Source organism: Dermatophagoides farinae, unplaced genomic scaffold, assembly GCF_024713945.1.
Source record: "Dermatophagoides farinae isolate YC_2012a unplaced genomic scaffold, ASM2471394v1 contig1, whole genome shotgun sequence".
Taxonomy (NCBI): domain Eukaryota; kingdom Metazoa; phylum Arthropoda; class Arachnida; order Sarcoptiformes; family Pyroglyphidae; genus Dermatophagoides; species Dermatophagoides farinae.
The window spans coordinates 153822-174060 of NW_027461514.1; the positions used below are offsets into that span (position 1 = coordinate 153822).

Below are 20239 nucleotides of genomic sequence, written 5' to 3' on the forward strand. Positions count from 1 at the left end.
TAACGCTTTCCACGTTGTTACACAATTCATTAGTTTCTTCTTTACTCATTTTTATTTTAACGCTAATAACTAACAAAACAAAAAAATAATTAATTTATTATAATGGAACCATTAGAAGAACTGTCACAAAAAAAAATAAATACAGAAATAGTTTTCTCTGCTCATCAGTATTGATCCTTTGTACGATTTTTCATTGCAAAAAAAAGTATTTATCGAGTGTCACGCGTTTGAATTTCACATGGAGCTTTATATCTAGATTCCGAGCGTTTAATCGATTTTTTTTCAAACCGATCAAACCTTGGATAATGTTGTCTTTGTCGACCAGCAAAGGTTCTTCGAAATACAAAATAGTTTGCTTCCAGTGCGTGTTTTCGTCCAGGGGCGAAGTAGAAAGAATGGTTGGCACGTGGCCAGGGAAGTAAACGTCGAACCAGACCACAAACCCAAAGCAGTAATCTCTGCGTGTGGCTTTGAGCTGGAAACCACTGAAGAAATTTAACTGCTCGGGCTGCACAGTGTACAAATCGAACATGGCAACGTGGGCAGGAGTGGATATTATTCTTTCTTCGTCAATGGAGTTGACTACTGCTTCGTTCAGGATGTGCTCTTTCACCGGGCTGAAGTCGAAACCGTAAACGTTGTTCCAGTACATAAGATTACCGAGCCTCCACTCCGAATTGTTCACCGCTGCTATTTCAAGGAATGCTTTTTCAGGAAACATCAACCCACTGTTACGAAGCCATTTATTTCTGCAAAATATAACCGTGTCCAACATGCCTTCAAATAACAGCATGTACCCCATCCATTCGCTTATAATGATGTCCACTTTGTCGACGGGTAATTCTGTCTCTTCTGCCTTCTTCTTAATAATAGTTATGCGATCGTTAAGTTTGTTGGTTGCCACTATATTTTGAGCTATATCAGCGACCGAGCTGTACTCTATTGCGTACACGTGTTTGGCGCCCGCCTTGGCTGCAAACATGGATAGTATACCTGTTCCTGCCCCCACGTCAAGCACAATTTTGTTTTCGAACAAATGCTTGTTGTTCATGATTGCGTTATGATAACTCAACGTTCTCTGGTGATCCTTCAGCATTTCTTCGTGTACATTTAAGTATGAATATGAATTGTAATAATAGTCATGCTCAGGATTGTATAAATTACTCAAAATTGAATCGCTTCTCAAAAACTCTGACATTGCTATTTGAGTGTCTGCATCAAATTTAAAACTTTCTGCCTTGGTCAACGTGCTCTTACTGGCCATGAATCCGTATACTTATTTATCCTAAAAAATTTCAAGCCAATAGCGTCAGACCAAAAATTTTTTTAATTATTACTAATTATTACAAAAATCGCTAAACCTATCTAAGTTGTAGCGCCGAAGTGGGCTCTAAAAATAAGTCAGGGGTTTCCGCACATTCAGTTGTAATAAAATTTTATTTATTACGTCTGTCGTTACTTTTTCCACTTTAGCTGACGCGTCAATGGTAAACCATCTCTCCGGGGTAACTCTCTTTTTTACTTGGGCAAATGTTTGATCTGCAAGTTGTAGCTGTTTTAGTGTTTCATATTTTTCTTTTTCGCCGGAAATACGTTCTAAGCACAGATCTACGGGCAGCTCAAAATGAAATACAATGTCTGGTATTGGCAAACCCTTTTCGCGCGAAATACACCAATCTATGTCTAAATTGTTGTGACCGTGTCCGTACACTATACCACTGTACGAGTAACGATCTATGAGCACTATTTTTCCCGCTTCAACCGCGCTACAAATTTTGTCCGCTAGCTCCCAGCGATTGGCCACAAATAGAAGATACTCTACTTCGGCATTTATCGTAAGCTTGTTCTGCAACAAGTCTGTTAGCAAACGCCCAACGGACGTTGTACGGTACGGGAAGCGAAAACACTCAACTTCGTATGCCTGTCTTCTCAATTCTTCACTAACGAGCGAAACCTGTGTTGTCTTGCCGCATTTATCTACGCCCTCAAATATAAATATACCTCCTTTCATTTTTTTTCCGATTCTTAAAAATAAAAGCTTATTCATAATTAAATTATCGTAAGACGAAAAGGTACAAAAAATATTTAAGAAATCAACACTGCGACAAATATTTTTCCACTTCGTGTTTGCAAAAAAATCCCGTTAACGTTTCGTTATAGATTTTAATGTTTGCAACATTGATTTTGTTTCTTTGAAGAAAGAGACCATATTTTCGTTTGTATTGGATTTAGTTGAGTCTGATATTACACAAACTTTACCATTTTCTATCATAAGAAGTTCTGTTTGGCTTATGATCTCATTAAGTTCCTCGTTACTTTTATAAATAATCGAAGACAATTTGTCAAGAGTGACGTAGGAATACATGTTGATACAGTCGATAATTTCTTCAACGGTTTGTGTCAAGACGATTGTCTTACGCAACGCTTCGATTGTATCTTGTTTTAAATATTGCTCCTCATCAAAGATAATAAAAACATGTGCAAATATTCGCTCAAACCTATAGTTGGGAAGCTCGTTTATCTGCCTCGTTGGTTTGTTGAAAATTTCAAATATGAGTTCGAGGTCTTTAAAAAAACCACGTTGAATATCGCATCCAGAAGAGATGTAGTAGTAAAAACGTTTTTCCTGATTTTTGCTGTCAGTTCTGAGCGCCGAAACGGTGTTTTTAATTTTATAAACTTCGCCAGACTTCTGGTTGAATAAATTGTGCAATAGCAAAAGAAAAGTGTAGCATAAACCAAACTCTTTGTCTGAATAAAGTTTCGACGTGTCGAACATTTGGTCTAGGTATTTCTTAAATCTTTCTGATTCGTGTAAACAAAGACACAAATAAGCTGCAGCCAAGCATGCGCACTGATGGCATTTGCTATGAAAGTTCATCAAGAGTGTTGAACTGTTTTTTTCTTTGATGATGAGTTTATCGAAACAGTCGAAGAGAAAATCCGTCGTGACGATGGCTTTCAGCTCTTCGAGTTCTTCGCTAGATAAATACGTCCGGTTAAGTCGTTGCACAAGAGACTCGAACAATAAAACTAGATTCACCCAAGATAAAAAAAATTCCAATAACCAGCTGATGGGAAGCAAAGTCAGCAGCGAACCACCGTTGTTGAACGCAGCACTGAGATGGTTTACGAATTCAATTATTATTTTTCGCAACAAAGCATAATCATTGATTTTCAATATTGGAGATTTAATGCGGATTGCATTTACTAGTAAAATAAGTGTTAACTCAAGGTTTTGTGCTTGCTCGTTGTTGATGTATGAGACTAGGCTATCGACAACTGGAGGAGATTTAAAAATAGATGAAATAATTTTCGAACGCGATTCAAGTGTAGAATTTAGTGCATTGTATAAGTTTTTTATACACTCCATCCAGGTTTGACTACTTTTCGGGTAACTCCAAATAAAATATTTGGTAAAATTATTTTTTTAATAATTCTATTCATAGTAAATCTAGAAATATTAAAATCAAAATCAAACAGATACCGTCGCGTTTAACAGTTGCTCGACTCAATTTGCAGTAACTGGTGAATTTTTTTTGAATATTTTATTTTATTAAGTATTTGCTTATTAATGGCTTTTCCTTGCGAAAAAAACTGTATCAACTTTATATCTGGTTAGTCCATCTATTGATTACTATTTGGTTTCAATCTGAATTAAGGAAATGCCCCAATAAGTGTCTTTTTTGTTTGCACTTAACGTTGTACCAAAGCCTAAGCGCAAAGATTTTTCTGTGTGTGGAAAAACAACGGATACGGTTTCAAAAAAGTGATCATCTGGCATAGGACCGCCGCAAAGATTAATAAGCCCTTCACGGGCTTTAGGAATAGGTTTAGTCCAGATGTGGACAAAACTGTTTTTTTCGCCTATGTTGGCACGAATAAAAGCTGTTTCTGAATTCCAATTGTCGATAAAATGAAAAGTCAATGTTAGACGAACATAAGAGTGTGCATCATCGAAATAAAATAATTTCGATATCTGGCCTGCTGAAAACGTTTTATAACCTCCAAGCATTGACACGCCCGAACAAACCGTAACCGCCGCAGGTTGATCGGTGGTCCAGTTTTTAACTGGCTTATGAACTTCAAAACTTTCTGTATAAACAAGCTTCCACTGAGATACGTTATTTATCTTTATGGAAGACATTATTTTGAGCGATTCCGTAACAGTCAAGTTCGGGACAACTAGAGTTCCATCGTTGTTCGGTTCTGTCAATAAAACAGACTTATGATTAACACTAAAGTTTATACCCTTTTCGTTTGCAGAAATACTAGCTAATTCTTTACCTTGGTTTACAAATTTAATTGCCGGATCATCATCAAAGTTTTTGCTTGCTTCAAGAATAATTTCTGACGTTAAAATCGTTTCAATCTCTTTATCCCCATTAAGAAACGGTAAAATACTAAATAAACTAGCTTTGAACAGCATTTAATCACAACTATCAGAGATTTCTTTTCACCTTTTATCCTGCATGAAATTCATTTAAATAAATTAAATGCAAAAACAAGAAATATATTAACTAATTCTATACTATACAAATATCGTGAAGCTTAAAAAATCAATGAAGTTGTAAATATATAGATTACTCTTACTGCAACATGTAGTAAATTGGCTTAATTCTATGAATCAAGTTTTCAGGATTCACTTTGATCATTTTCATGAGATCCGTGATTATAGCAAACAGAAGTATCACCTTGACAAAGTTCTATATCACCTAATTCAACGGTTCCCATCAGTCTACTGATTACATTTGATCGGTCTAACTCGCTTTGGTGATTATCGTCAGCCGCAGCAATATTTTTTATGACTTCCATGGAATTTTTACTAGAGTAAATTGTATTTTGGTCGTCTGAACCACTGTCACATTTGTGGAGAGGTTCAATTAGATCCGTGTTCATGGAAGTAATGCAAGAGTCATCTATATCTATTGATTCAATTAAGTCGTTTGCCAGATTTTCTGAATTAGAAACTCTGCTGACAGATGATGAATTATCGTCTAGTTCTGTATTTATGTAGTTGGCGTATTCAGCTGTCGAAAGCTCGGTCATGTGTAGTTTATTCCAATAATTATCTTTTAAATCTTTCTTCTTGCTCATATTAGCTATTTTGATATCCAATTTTTTGAGGAACGTGTTTCCGAAAACTTTGATATTCGGATTCGAAGCTACAATATGCAGAATATCATTTTTCAAATGTTCAGTCAACTGAACGGTGATTGGAATGTGATCGAAGTTAACAGTCAAGAAAAATAAAAAAGAATTACACATTATGTCGAGAGATACCGTCTTCACTGACGTAGACAAACGAATTAAAAATATCTCAAGACAGTGTAAAATTTTTTCAACGTGTTTCTCATTGATAACAGAACCGTCGCTGCACTGATAGAAAGTGTGATTCTTGGTACTTGCAAACGAAACTAAGTCATTTTTAATGAAGATTAAAAACTCATTCAGGAAGTAAGCCACGTTAACACTTTCATACCTTGTTAAACCTGTTACAGATAAGCAAATAAATTCGAGGACTTCTAAAATAACAGAAATAATATTCAATTTCTTTTTCTTTGAACTAGTAGCTACAAAGCTTACTTTTTCAGGGTAACTCAGTATCATTTTTAAAAACAAAAATACACTATAGGCTTCAAAACAAGAAACTATTGAACGGGACAAGACTGCTTTCGTTAAGAAATCAGACAGAACAACTTTAGTGTTTTCGATGTATTTTTCAAAAATCATCATTGATGACTTGTAAAGCTTATTAACGTGTTTAGATTCAGTCTCTAATCGCGAAATCAAATCAGGCGAAGAGAACTCTTTGCAAGAGAGTTCCTCGATATGCTTTCTATATAAATCTAGCGAATCAGAAAGCATGATAGGTGAAGAGATCCAAAAAAGCACGTAAAACTTGTTGTTATTGAGGTCTTCGTTGTTTTTGCATAAAATTTCAGCAAACTCAACAAAAGACAAATTGTTTTGCGTAAATCCAGCGAAATCGACTTCTTTATTATCTTGGAAATTAACTACTTGAAGTGGATTGCCCCAATTAACTAATCTAAATGCAATACAGGGTAGAAGGACTTCGAAAAGATTGCGCCAAACGTCTGGTTTAAACATGATAGATGCACGGGTGCTGAATACTTCGGTTGTTGCGTCCTGATTAACAATTGGAGTTGGCATTCTGTCTAGGAAATCGAGCAAGTAGTTGATGGTTTCAAGGGTTTTAATACTAAGTTCGCAAGAATCGTACGAAATGAAAGTTCCAAATGTACAATCGTTGTAAATGTAATTGAGCGCGTAGATAATAGACAGTATTCTGTTTTGATCAAGTAACGCACTTCTTAAAGTTTCTCGAACGTTCCTTTGACTACATAATACTCGAACTTCCATATTGGTGAAAATTGACGAATGCGCTTGCATTAATATATCTTTCAGCATTGGACCTACCTTCAAGCAATCTAATTGAGAAGAAGTTAGTTCTAAATAACTTAAATAGCTGTATCCTGCCACATAAAGTAGTATATCTGAAATGATAAAAGGTATAAGCCTGTATTTAAGCGTGTTTGTGATTAATTTATCATGTATCAATTTAATTATGATACTTGAATCAGCCCAAGAAAACTCACGTAAAAAGTAGGATATAACCAAAGTCAAGTTTTTAACATTGTTAGGTGGTACATACAAGTTCTTTGAAGACTCAGAATCTAAGATCTGAATGATTTTGTTAAACAAACCTACAAGTGTGATGTTCATTACCAAATCAGTTACGGCTAGCAAGCTTGAAATTAATGATTTAACCCAAATTGAGTCCAAGATTTGCGCATACAAAAGAATGCAATACGAAAATGTAATAGGATTGTTGATCATTTGCTTTACTAAAAGTAGGCGGAAAGTGCGTTCTTCTTGATCATTTTTACAAGTAGTAACAAGGTCGGAACTTGAAATCTTCATTCGTTTGAAATAACGCTTTAGTTCATTAATTTGCGCTGATTTCTTTTCGGTTTTAACAAAAATTTTCTCGTAAATCGTAAAAATGTAAGTTGTCTTAGAAAACACGGAAGGAAAAATGCTGTTTAACACTTCGTTAAATGTCTCGTGACAAATATCAGAGAATGGGTAAAGCGTGTAGTGCTTTACGATTTCTAGAATACTCTTTCCTTGGTTGAATTTCTCAAGCAAATCTGAATCAAAATAACTTTCCGGCCGAGAAATATTTTCAATAGCGTGCAATAAGTACTGAAAGATACTCACCAGACTATCTATTTCAATAATACAGTTAGCTTCATGTACCCCTTTAGAAAGCAATATGAAATTCTTGCAAACAAAAACAAATAGGTCACTGGTTATTTCAACATCACAATCGGATTGTACCATGAAATTGCAAAATAGATTTACGATCATGGCAGCCATTTCTGAATTTTCAATTGTGTAAGCGTAATTGCTTGTGCCCAGAGGACAGTTAAAGTTGTATTGAGAACAAATGTTCTCTATTTCAGTTCTAAGCAAGTTATTGTACTTGGCTTTTTGAAGGAAAGCTGTTTCTATTTTGTTCCCATTTTCCTGAAATAATTCTTGAGCTAACGTGGCTAACTTAAACTCGTTAAGTAAAGAAAGTTTTTTTATCAGAATGACTTTTTCAGTCTCATTGAGGATGTCAATCGGACAGGATTGATACCTATCAATGTTTTCTTTTATTGCTTTGTCAATGACGGCATTTAATTTCTTGCCGTCCGTAGCTGAGCTGGTTACAGAGTTTGATAACTGTTTAGAAGAATCAGAAGTTTCTGAGTTTGACAGCATCATGCAAGCTTCGTCAGCTAGGTAAGAAAATTTAGAGTTGGATGATTGTAAGTCTGACGAAAGACTATAACTTTCATTTGAATTAGCTAAAACATCTTCTAAAGACGCAAGTTTCTCTGGAGATTGAGGTTTGATAGAATTCATCGCGTAAATATAAAGATTAGAAAGTTCTAATAGATCGAAAAGTTTTTTTAAACTGTATTTAGCTTCAATTATCAAGAATAACACAAGATTGATGACGGTTGACGAGGCAAAAATTTTGAAAGTAGGCTGAAACATTATGTCTAAGTCAGTCGCAGCTTCGTCGCTTACCATTGGATTATGTATTTTTAATGAAGCAGGTTCAGGCAAGCCGGACAGTATAGAAAAGTGGTCCGTAAGTGTTGTCAACAAAACGTCTTTCTCTTTTTTATGCGTTCCAAAGTTCAAATACTGCGCATATTTTCTCATTTTTAGTAGTAGAATTATTTGCTCAGCCAATAACTTAGGAGACACGAGGTTTTGCAAAAAGTTGAGCAAGATAAAACATTTTTCTCTGTCGAGGGACTCACACGACAGTAATAATACGTTTATAACTGACTTAAGGTTCAACTTGCTTGAAATGATAAAGTAGGATAAATGTTCAGTCACATAACTGTCTTTGCAAAAGTATCTGGTTAAAGTGGCAATCGACGAATTCAAAAAAACGTCGTTGAATACGTAAACTATCATGCTACAATGAAACCAGTCTACGTAAGAAGTGGAAAAAGATGCATAATTTTCTAGCATGAATCTGGCGTTTCCTCTGCAAATCCTGTTTAACTTTTGAAGAGAAGGTATTTCCAAAGGTTTATAGCTGCGGCTATTGACCATATTAAAGTCTTCAAGCCACATGTCGTTATAAATTTGAGCTTTATAAGCGTAGTCACTCAGCAAATCTATATCGCCATGCAGAAATAAATGATAAATTGAAAGAGCAAAAATTGGTGTCCCACTTACTCCTAACTGAGACTGAATTTGTCCGACCGCAGAAGCAAATTCTATAGAATTAATATCTATGTCGTACCAAGAAACCAAATCGTGAGAACTGTAGTACAGCACACCATATCTAGGGTCGCATAAAGGCGATGGCAATTTGGAGAGTCTTCTGAAAAAAAGCTCCAGTATTTCCGAAATACGTTTATTAATGAACTCGGGGGACGGAACTTTTTCTTCAACAAGTATTTCGAGCAAAGTATCTTTTGACGCTTTAGAAATGCCCGAACTAGTCGGCCTTGCCGCCAGTTCTGCACTCAAAAACTTGAAACAATTCAAAACGAAGCAAATAGACTGAATCAAAGACCTGGCAGCTATGTCAGCTGTCGTGTAATATTCCATTAATTGACAAGGCCGCGCCATATTTGACACGCTCCTGTCGACGTGCAGATGAACTGCTGCAGAAAAAAGCAGAAGCAGTTCGTCAAATAAAGATTCACAGCATTTGTACGTAGGAACACAGACAACTCTCACCATATAATCGGAAATGACCTTTGAAAAATACAAAGTAGACATTATGCTAGCTGTAGACGCGCAATCCATAGCTAGACTTATTAGTTCTCGACGAATGTAAGAGTGCCAAGTTTGTTCGTCTATTTCTGTGTTTACATTTCCGGAACTATATCTCATGGGGGTTTTTTGATCACCAGTAATGTACAGACTCAACATTTCTAACAACTTCTTCGACACATTGTCCATTTCCGTTATTTCGATCTTTTGTAAGGCGTCATTTATCTTACGGACTAATCCAAACATATGGTAGTTTGAACGCTGACGCTTATCACCATACTCATCTGTCGGTTCAATTCTTCTTCTTCGCGGAGGCTCCATTTTTCAATTTATATTTCCATGCTCAAACTTTTAGCATTATTTTCAAGGTAAATATCTTTTTTTTTAAAGACAAAAATTCCATCATTATTCGCGATGAAATAATCTCTTTCAAAATATTAATAATATCAAAATTAAAGAATCTAAACATTATTAAAAAAAAAATCCGTGCTCAACCACTACTCCAAACAGACATGTGAATATTTATTTCTGGTATTTCACTGACATTATGTTTCAGCCAATTTTTTATTTGTGTGGGTATAGGGTTGCTTCTTCCACAAATGAATATGCTTGTTTTTTTGGGATCAGCGCCGTTTATAAAATCGCTTCCAAATTTTGCTAAACAATCTTTCGTGTAGTACTTGAATTTCATTTTGTAGTCTTTTGCTATAGGATTCTGTGGTTCCATTTTATCACGGAGCTTCACAATGTAACTGTCGTTTACGAGTTGTGTTTCTGATATCAAACATTTATCTGTGAGCTGAATGAGCTCTGACTCAAATAAAGACGGGTGTCTGGTGATGAAAAATAACAACAATTTCACGTTATTGAACATGGGATTTGACCTGATTTCTTGGATCAAACCTCGGATAAACCCGATTCCGGTTCCACTTGCGAAAAACCAAATAGTAGAGAAGCCTAAAAGCTTTCTGTAATCGAAATGTTGTTCGAGTAAAAACGAAATGTGCTTTTTTCGACTGCATTTTTTAAGCAAGTAATTTGTTGTTAAACCAAATTTCTTGAATACATTTCCTTTGAAAGTCACTTTCTTTATCATTATTTCAATGCGATTAGGAATAATGTTGCTTCCTGCTGCGATAGAAGATGTTAAAACCGATAGCAGTTTCTTTTTTTTTTCTTGATAGGTGAAAGAGTTAGCGATGCTGAAGCTTCTTGGATATACTGGCGGCGTCGACATCAGCATAAAACCGAATAGCGAAAAAGCGTAACGATCGTTTTTATCTTCCATAATCAAATAGTCAAATAAAACGTCGATTCTGCCTCGATGAACGTTGTAAACGTATTCAAAGTAGAGAGCCAAAGACTCGGTTTCGTTTTTGATCATTTTATCTAGGTTCTGTTTATGAAGTGGGCTGAAAATATAATCACGAAGCCTGGACAGCCACCAACGGCTGGGTCGTGCGTACACATCTAGGCCCCGTTTGAATCTTTCCAAGAAACAGTCTAAAGTCAACTCTTTTTCGAAAAGACAAACTGAGTCATTGAACAAGTTTTTTACCTGATCATAAATGTTTATTGCAAGTTTGTGCTCATTGCTGTTGTACAGGTTAACTAATTCTTCCTGTTTAGCGAGCGTGAAAGGCAGTACCTCGACGAGATCTATAAACCAATTTGTTTTAGGCAAGATTTTGATAATGTCCCCGGTTTCGAAATTGTGCAAAGTACTCAGCCCGACCAAATATACATCGCCATTTCCTTCGACAACAGACTCGATTTTAGCTTTACTATACTTTTGTTGCGGAATTCGCAAGTTCGAGTGATATAAGTTCATATAACCCAAGCACTTTTCCGCCTCCGATTGAGCGCGTTTTTCGCAAGGAAGATTCAATAGCTCTTCAAAAAATAGCTTACACCAAGGGTCGAACTCCGAATAACTTCCGAAATCATTGCAACCGTCTCCATAACCGACTGTTTTCCAAACGTACAAACCGAGAGTAGTGTTCAGAATCGTATATGCTCTTTTCACTGCGCCATTAAACTTTTTATAGTTTGAACTTCCGCAGCCGAATAAACAGATGTTCGGCGTTTTCCGGTTTTTAACCAGAAAATCGGAGGGAATTCCAGATGAACTGCTTACCAAACTAAAAAAATAAAGATATGAATCGTGTTGCAAGCTGCCATCTTGGTCGGTATGAAGGATTAAACAAATACAATCACAGTTTTCAAACAGAACTAAGGGGTTTTCTATAATGTTACCGATGTAGAATATTTTCGTAGAGCAGTTTCGCTGTTCGCAGCGTAACGCCAGGTCTTCGCTTAGGTTAGCGGTCAAACCAATGGGGGAGGAATGACAAATGTTAATTATCATTCAAAAAAAAAAATAATACAGCAAATTTCTACACTCTAGCGAGTCCTTCAAGATGTTTCAGCTCACTCTAAACCGGCAGGCGCCAAAAAAATGACTGAAATTTTGTAAATTATTTCATTAAAATAAAAATAAGATTAAATAAAATATTTTAGTGTGCATGCTTGAAAATTCAAGCGACAATGATACAGAAACGAAACAGTCAAAACCAGTGCTCAACGTAGAACACGGGCAAACACTAGCAAACGACAGCTCGATCGGCGTTTCCGGATTTCAATGCAAAGCCTGCAAAGTGGCTTTCAAGGATTCACTGACTTACTATAGACACATAACAAGCGTCGAACATATTCGCTGCGTTGGCGAAGACGAGTCTAGCTCGCGCACAGATAAAAATGTGATTTTTGCAAAAATAAAATATTATATGAACCTGTCGCACAGAGACAAATTTTAGTAAGTGATTGTCAGAAACAGAAAAATAATCTATTTTTGTGCCAATAAAATTACTCAAATAAGCAAAACTAATATTTTTTTCTAATTTATTGCTTATTTTTCAGAAATAAATTGTAATTCTTGCCTTTTTGTAAGTCTTGTTTTTTAAGCGACTAGCCTTGCCAACTTCGCAAACTGCGACTTCGATAGAGCTTTCTATCAACCAATTTAATTATTTCTTTAGCCTGTGCTGAGCATCGCTATGGAACTTTAAACAAGAATTCGAAAACGATAATGGAATTTCATACTAAAACAAACAATATGCAGGTGGACTACATTATTTACCTTGAGCCCCAACTGAGTAACAAGTTTATTGACTGCTGCAACGAAATCATACAAAACTTTCACGACGAAATAAAGTCGAGCAGACAAATAATTTTTCAGCCGCATTGCAGCATTACAGGCTTTTTTACTGTTGAAGTTGACCCGTGCAGGTTGCCGACCATGGAAAAAGACATGAACCACTGTTTTGAAGCTTTTGTCGACGACTTGACCGATGTCTACGACCATTCTAGTGTAAGTATTACAAGCAAATTGACCTGTGAAAGCGAGCAGCAGTTGAGCAGCTCGATCAAATGCATCAAACACATCCGCAACATTGACTTGAAACCTATTACCTCCACTTGTTTTACCATAAAGCGACAACTCTCGGCGCGACTACTAGCAGCGCTTAACAACAAAAACAAATACATTAGTGTAGCTGAAGAACGCGGACATGCCCAACGGCCGCTAGAAGAAATTGAACGGTTGAACTTCTTTCTCAACTACGTTAAAATCGGTCACGACTACTCACTCTACATCCCCATGATTATCAACAGTCTTAGACCTAATGACCTTATCTCTCTGGGAGAAAATCTTATCAAGTGCATGAGCAAATCTCGCGGGCGCTTCGTCCGTGTTCAAGATAAGTTCGGCATTCGCATCAAATTAGCAGATCATATGAGCATTTTAAACCGCCCTAAAATTGACTCACCTGAACAATTGCGTATATTATTCAACTGTGCCAAAAAAATCGATCAAAAATTTTCTGACTTAAAAGACCTCTACTGGGACTTGGTTTTTTACAGAGAAACAAAATCGCTTAACTCTTTGCCGCAAAAAGCCAGAAACTTTCACGAAGTTTTCCGCAAGCCAAACTTTACCTTTTCGAATTTAAACACGAGTTTTAGCTCTTGTCTGAAAAACCTAAGCGACCATGCGGAGCTTACTCAAAAAGTTGGTGTACTTGTCCACGAATAAGTGCCGAACCATCTAGTACTGATATCTATTGATAATTAACTTTTTGCATATATAAATTTAATATAACAATAGTCTTAGTATAAGTGAATATAAATTATCAAAATTATGCAACTTCACTTATAATCTCCAAAGCAAAATTTAAACATAGTCAGAAAATTTTAATTGGCAATGTGGGACGTAAAATCATAAACAAGTCTTCCAGAAGCAAACTGTTTCCAATGATGTTGCTGGAGATTTTTTTCAAAATTTCTGCAGCCTGCGTCGATTCGACGTTTTTCAGCTTGCACGTCGAGAAAAGATCGTTGGTCTTGGCTTTAAGTTGCTGGCAATCGATGGAAACGGAACCGTTCACACTTAAAGCGTTGTAGATGTTTAAAATTTGATCGTCTGGAAACTGCATGACTGTCGCTGAGTAGGCAGCTGTGAAGTCCAGCACGTGAAACGCGGACTTTTGGAGAAACTCCGAGTCTATTTTCAGCACTTCTAGACAATAACTAATATTGTGGCAACCGCTTTCGCTGATAATTTTGACCAACTTCTGATTGCTAATCAGGGAATCCTCCCCCGAAAAAAACTGCTCACTGAGTAATTTGTACAAATCGTAGTAATAGTCGAAGTTGACGATGAGCAGTATGGCTGTCAAGAGTTGAAGCAGTAAAGTTGAATTATAGTACTTGCGAAGCATCCACACCATTGCAATCACGGTCACGGGTTCATTGGATTTGCAAATGAACTCACTTATTCTGTTGTTGCTGATGAATCGGTGTTTCAAAGCGTCGGCAATCGAAATCCGCTTGTGACGGTTACGTTCCAGAAGTCGGCTCAAAAGATCCTTAGCATCGTCAGAAATGTAATCTGGAACGTTGTTAATCTTAATTAGTTCGTTTTTGCCAGCGTCGAGCGTCAAGGAATTGCGATACGGAACTTTCTTTGACAACATCATAAACATGATTATTCCAATACTCCAGACATCGGCTTCGTATTTAAAGTGTCCTTCGACTACTTCCGGCGCCATGTATTGCGTGGTGCCGAAAGTTCCTACGATGTCTTGGTTGTTGACTATCTTTTTGGCCAGTCCAAAGTCTATCAGAATCAATTGGGACCAAGGATTAGGGTGCTTTATCATGAAGTTCTGTAGCTTCAGATCGCAGTGCACAATGTTTTGCTCGTGGCAACGCTTAACAATGTGTAGAATCTGACGAATCATGTGAGAAATCCAGTACTCGTCAACAACGGGATTATCTAGAATTTGCTGGTACAAATCCCCCCCTTCGCAATACTTCAGAATAATCACAAGGTCTTCCAAAGTGTCGTAGTAATTGCACATGTGCACTATTCCGGGACTTTTAAGCTCAGTCAGCAACTTTACCTCTGTTAGACAACTGTTAACGTCGGGCACTAGGTACTTTGGCACATGTTTTGAAACAAAAATTTCTTTGTCTCTTTTTGATCGCACCAAGCCTACCTCGCTGGTGGACCCGTATGCAATAGTAGCCAAGTAGTAGTATTGGTCGCTTATAATACCAAACCATGACGGAATCTCAACGATCTTATCGTTGTTGCAGTCACTACTGACGGTCCAAGTATCAATGCAGTCTTGGGACTCCGTGTTGCTGATTGAAAAAAAACTTTCTAGTGTTTCTTTAGAATTCTTGGCGTAAACAGGATATAATCCTTTGTCGTGCAACTGGAATCTGCATTTTTCTGCGTCTTCGTCAACATTTTTCTTCTGCAACTTGCTTTCAAAAGTGTTCAGCCTAACGTAGTTAATATTTTTTTTTCCGTAGTGATATTGGCATCTATCTAATTCTACGTACCCCCATTTGACACTTAAACTCACCAGCGACAAGTCACCGTTATCAACAGAGATGACAAAAACGTGGTTATTTTGCGCCGGTTCTTTTTCATACTGGTAACTTTCGTTTGCATTTTTTGTTTCGCATAACTTTTTAATGAAGTAGCATTCTAAGTCAAATGTTTTCTTATTTTCCAATTGCAACGAAAAACTTCCTTTCCAAATGGGGAAAGTATCTCCACAAAGCAACAAAGCTTTATCCACTTCCCAGTTTCCTAGCTCATTCACGTTTCCAACCATGTAGATGGAATTCCCAAATACGGTTGAATCACACGTTAACTTGATCGAAATATTGATGCTTAAAGTATCACTTGACATAATATCTACGTCAACTTTTAGACAAAGAAATCTTAATTGTTTTTATCTTTAAAAACGCATAGTAATAACAATTGCGGGAAGATCCTTAATCTAAATTTTATTTTGTTATTATTTTTAATTAGCTAATATCACACTAATTTATTATTGAGCCTGCGTTGGTAGGCCTTGTAGAGCTTATCGTATTTTTCTTTGGACATCTTGTTGATGTTCTTGTCAATGTAGGACTTAATTATCTTACTCTCCCCTTTGAATTTATCAATGACTGGCTGATAATTAGCTTTAAATCGCTCGACTATTTCTTTCTGATCAGCTACACAGTCAAAACGAGGGTCCACGGGTTTGAAACTATGCTTTGTGTTTTTGTCAGTTATAAACGCAACAGGTTTGTCAGTGGGATAATAATGTCTGAAATTTTTTAATTTTAGAAACTTACTTAGAACTTTTAAAGTTTTTGTCCAGCGGCAATTTATCGTTTACTTTAACATTTAACCTCGATTTTTCGTTTTTTTGATTTACCGTATTTGTCGATTTTTTTTTCTGCAACTTAATTAGTTCTCTCAGTGACACAGGCATTGAAACGACTTATAAATCTTTTATATACAAACAGCAGTCCTATAAATATATTTTATTCAAACTTTATAAGCAACAAAATTTTTAGATAAGAATATTTTTTTATTTGAAAAAATAGACAGTTATGATATCAGCCACTGAGAAAACCAAAACATCTCATTCCAACTAATTACTTCTGCTTCAATTTTGCTTTCCGGGTAATCTGTGTTTATATACGTTCCTTTCGAGCTTTGCAAAAAACCGTGTTCTCTTCTGTGCCTGTTATCTCGAACTTTACAGATTCTGGGCAGGTCTATGATATCGCGCCGATACAGCACGCAGCCCAAAAGTTTATTTATATCGTCATGTCGTCCTAATATATAATTTCCGACGTTGCCGTAAATGCCTGTTATAACACTTTTTTGATGTTCAGCTTGAATAAGCTTGTTTTCCAATTCGAATTTTTTCGCGCTTACACGAGAGTAAAACAGTTCTGCACTCTTTTTCATGGAATGATAGTCTTTTTTAGTTTTATTCGAGTAGTTGTTCAGCATGCTCAAATATTTTTTCCAGTCAGACGAGTTCCAGCCGGGTGGAAACCAATTCTTGTTACCATAACACACCCATTCTGGCCGTATTCCGTTTGGAACAATAAACGAACGTGGATTGATAGGATCAGGTAAAATTCCACCATCGTCAAAATATCTTAGTAAAAACTTCGTCGTTATTGGACACTCATTGCATATGTAGTCGACACAGTCCCAAAGCAAGCTTCGCAAATCGAGGTCCGGTCGAATGGGAAGCGAACTAAGCGAGTGAGCCACGCCGTTGCTTATTTTTATGTCTTTATCGATTATGGCTTTGCCCTCAATCAAAATCAGATCTTCCAATTGCAATTCTGGTTTTTTGTCAAAACTAAACTCAACGTAATATTTCAGATCGGGAGATTCTGGTAGCAGTTTTTCGTTGTCATTAATTATGTCTTGTATCTTGTTCCAGTAGTTTGTGTTAATGTGAGTCACAAACAACTGTGGGCCCTGATTGTTCAATACCCATTGAAGCTTTTGCAAGTCTTTATAATAAAATAACCCGGGAGCACTCATCCATTTCAAAATTTTAACTAATATCTCTCGGTTTTCGGAGCGCGCTAACGCTCTAAAAAAACAGTCTGGTAGTTTCACTGGGCCAATACGCCAATTTTCGTCTTTTATGATAAAGACGGTGACGGGTCCTAACGGTTCAAGCCAGTCATCGAAAAGCTTAGACTTCTGAAGAAGAAAGTATAGCTTTGAGTATTCTGGGTTATTTTGCAAATACTTCAACAATGTTGGAGAGTTATCGTGGAAATCCGGGAAAATTGGCTTATCTAATTTATAAATATATCCTCTTTTACAACTAATAACTTCGATCACTTTAGCTCCGTTAACCCACAGATATTTGTTATCTTCTGGGTATAGACCATATTCACTTTCCGATATTTGCTTTGCAGATAAATCACTGCACGCCTTATCGTTCCATTCCGTGCCAAAGAAAACACAAAGCTTTCGTTGTTTATAGTCGCTCGTAAGTTCAATCATTCCTTTGGCGATAACGGATTCCGGTGAAAGAGCTCGTTTAGTGTATGATCGAATAACCACAGGTTCAAAACTATCCATAATTTTTTCTTTTATCTTGTTACTATCAGATATTAAACCTTCATTTTGAAACAGTAGCTCTGAATGCGTTCTGTTTACATGTATGTTTGTTTGTTTATTTGTCAACTCAGGTATGTCTAAAGGTAGCTTTTCCAATGCTTTGTCTACTGGTACAAAGAGTGTTCCATTGAACGATTTCAGAAATTCGAAACGCTTGCTAGCCTTGAGAAGTTTGGTAAATAAACGTAATGTGGGGTCAGTTTCGACGTACTCAAACGGTCTGAGCAACGGAGATTTATTGTATTTAAATAAGATGTGGCTTTCTACATCGATGCTTGTATCGTATTCAATCTTGACGGATTTGTTCATTTCGACTTCTTCAATTCTCTCAGTCTCGACTAAAATTTCATCAACTACTGAAATCGTCGAATTTTCCCTTTTAGATAGTATTAGTTTTGCGATATTTTTAGTAAATAAACTAGTCTTTTCATCATGTTTAATGTCTTTGTCATTCTCATCAGAATTACCATTTTCAAGATTATAAAACAGCGGTTGGTCGCAATAGTGCATTTTGAAATGGTTTTTTACAGCTCTATGGATTTCACAAAAACCTATATCATAGTAAAAATCTTTCTTTTCAGCTTTATTTGAAGCGTGTTTCTCTGAATAATTCGATGTCTTTATTTCTTTTTTGGGAGCATCGTGATTAATCAACGTGTCTGCAAAATACCCTTTTTCAATTAGTTTGGCAGTTTCGGTTTCCTCAACGGTATCTACATGTTTTTTTAACGATTCATCGCTGATGTTCTCCATAGTTGTTTTACCGGATTTATCTCTAGAAAAAAGCGAATACAGCCAGCTACCAAGATCAGTTGCAAAATAAGACGACTCTAATTGTCGATTCAAAGACGCATTCTGTTCGTTTAAACCTCGACCAGAAAAACTATTTAGCTGGGCATAACAAAATAATGAGCGATTACAAATGAAGTAACAGGCACAGCATAGTCTATAATATTTATTATTGATCATAATAGCATCGAATGTTATCTTTACACATAAAAGTTAATTAGTCAGAGTGAAAACCGGTACGTAAATAAAGAACCATAAAGCTCTGGCAATCTAATCAACGGTATTATACACTACTAGCTTAAATTATTGAAATATATATTTTAGATGATTTTATTTGAATAAAATATTTACTATCGGTTGTTTAAAGCTCTGGAGGCTTCTAACCATAAATCTTGCAGCTTAGACTCGATTTGCATCATTTGTTTAATTCTTTTCAAATAAGGCCAGGATTTTCGCTCACCAGATTTAATAGCGTACAAAATATCGTTGATAGTAGGAGATTTGGTCAACTTCCAAAAATCTGAACTCGATGTAGGCACAATTGTGCAGTGCCCATCAGCAGACTGGAGTAGAAAAGACGAAATATCTTGACCTTTAATTTTTGGAACTATTGATAACAACAGCAAACGAGCATAATGGTAGTGAATATCAAGTTTGATGTAGTCCCAGATATTAATTAATAAATGCGATATATATTTGCATGTTTCCCTTGAGTCTTGCAACTGTTCAATGAACGGAGTCATGTGTGGATTTGCCTGACTAACCAAGAACGATTTGATGTTGAATAATGTTTGTAATTCGTCGTACGGAATGTCTGAAAGTATACTTCCATCAACATATCGCATATTATTGGGCGCGTACGATCTGATGTTTTTTGATATATGTCGATAATACATTGATTCTAAATAAGAATTGCCTATACAGCTTGACTTTATTTCTAATTTGTCCGAAACAATTTCGTTACAACGTTCTACTTCGTTTGCGTTAGAGTTAACGTCAGAAGTCGAACCGCTATTGACTGTGGAATTGTTCAGTTCGTCTTCTGTTTCTTCAACTTTATTTAATAGTGATAGCTTGTTTTCATTATATATATCTTGCTGAGGTTTTTCAGATTCCTCGTTGATATTATTTTGAGCACGAATTCTACTGTATAATTTCTCAAAAACGTTTAAAACGAATATTTTAAAACGCTTCAACAGTGTTAGCAATTTTAAAAAATAGCTAATAAGTCGGTTTTGCTTAGCATTAGTCATAACAAGTTCTTGTGTCAGCTCATCTTTTACTCGATTCGTTGTAGATACTCTGTCTTTGGCAGAATTATAGTCAGTCACGACAGACATAATGCGGTTATCATATTCGTGATGAGCAACATCGTCAGTATTGAAAAATTTGGATTCAGAGTACGATTTGTCGTTGCTGTTGATATTATCCGGGATTATATTTGGATGTGAATTACCAGTATAATTTAAAAAAGGTACATTGTATTTAACATTATTGTTTACCTCGCCTTGATTTTTATTTAGACTAGAAGCTGAATACAAACCGTCTTTGGTTGATTTGGAGTATAACACAGTGGGAGACAATATCAACGGCAAGCTGCACGAAGCGCAAACAGCACTCCAG

At 36.2% G+C, this 20239-nt stretch overlaps 2 protein-coding genes across 2 annotated transcripts; both read right to left on the bottom strand.

The window, feature by feature from the left end:
- Positions 1-209: 209 nt before the first annotated feature.
- On the bottom strand, positions 210-1198 carry LOC142597875 (uncharacterized). The gene is made up of 2 exons (XM_075734892.1): positions 531-1198; positions 210-252 (listed from the first exon to the last, which is right to left on the bottom strand). The coding sequence occupies exons 1-2, from the start codon at positions 1196-1198 to the stop codon at positions 210-212; spliced, it is 711 nt and encodes a 236-aa protein (XP_075591007.1).
- A 12248-nt stretch (positions 1199-13446) lies between these two features.
- On the bottom strand, positions 13447-14618 carry LOC142597876 (calcium-dependent protein kinase 5-like). The gene is made up of 2 exons (XM_075734893.1): positions 14150-14618; positions 13447-13484 (listed from the first exon to the last, which is right to left on the bottom strand). The coding sequence occupies exons 1-2, from the start codon at positions 14616-14618 to the stop codon at positions 13447-13449; spliced, it is 507 nt and encodes a 168-aa protein (XP_075591008.1).
- Between the last annotated feature and the right edge of the window lie 5621 nt (positions 14619-20239).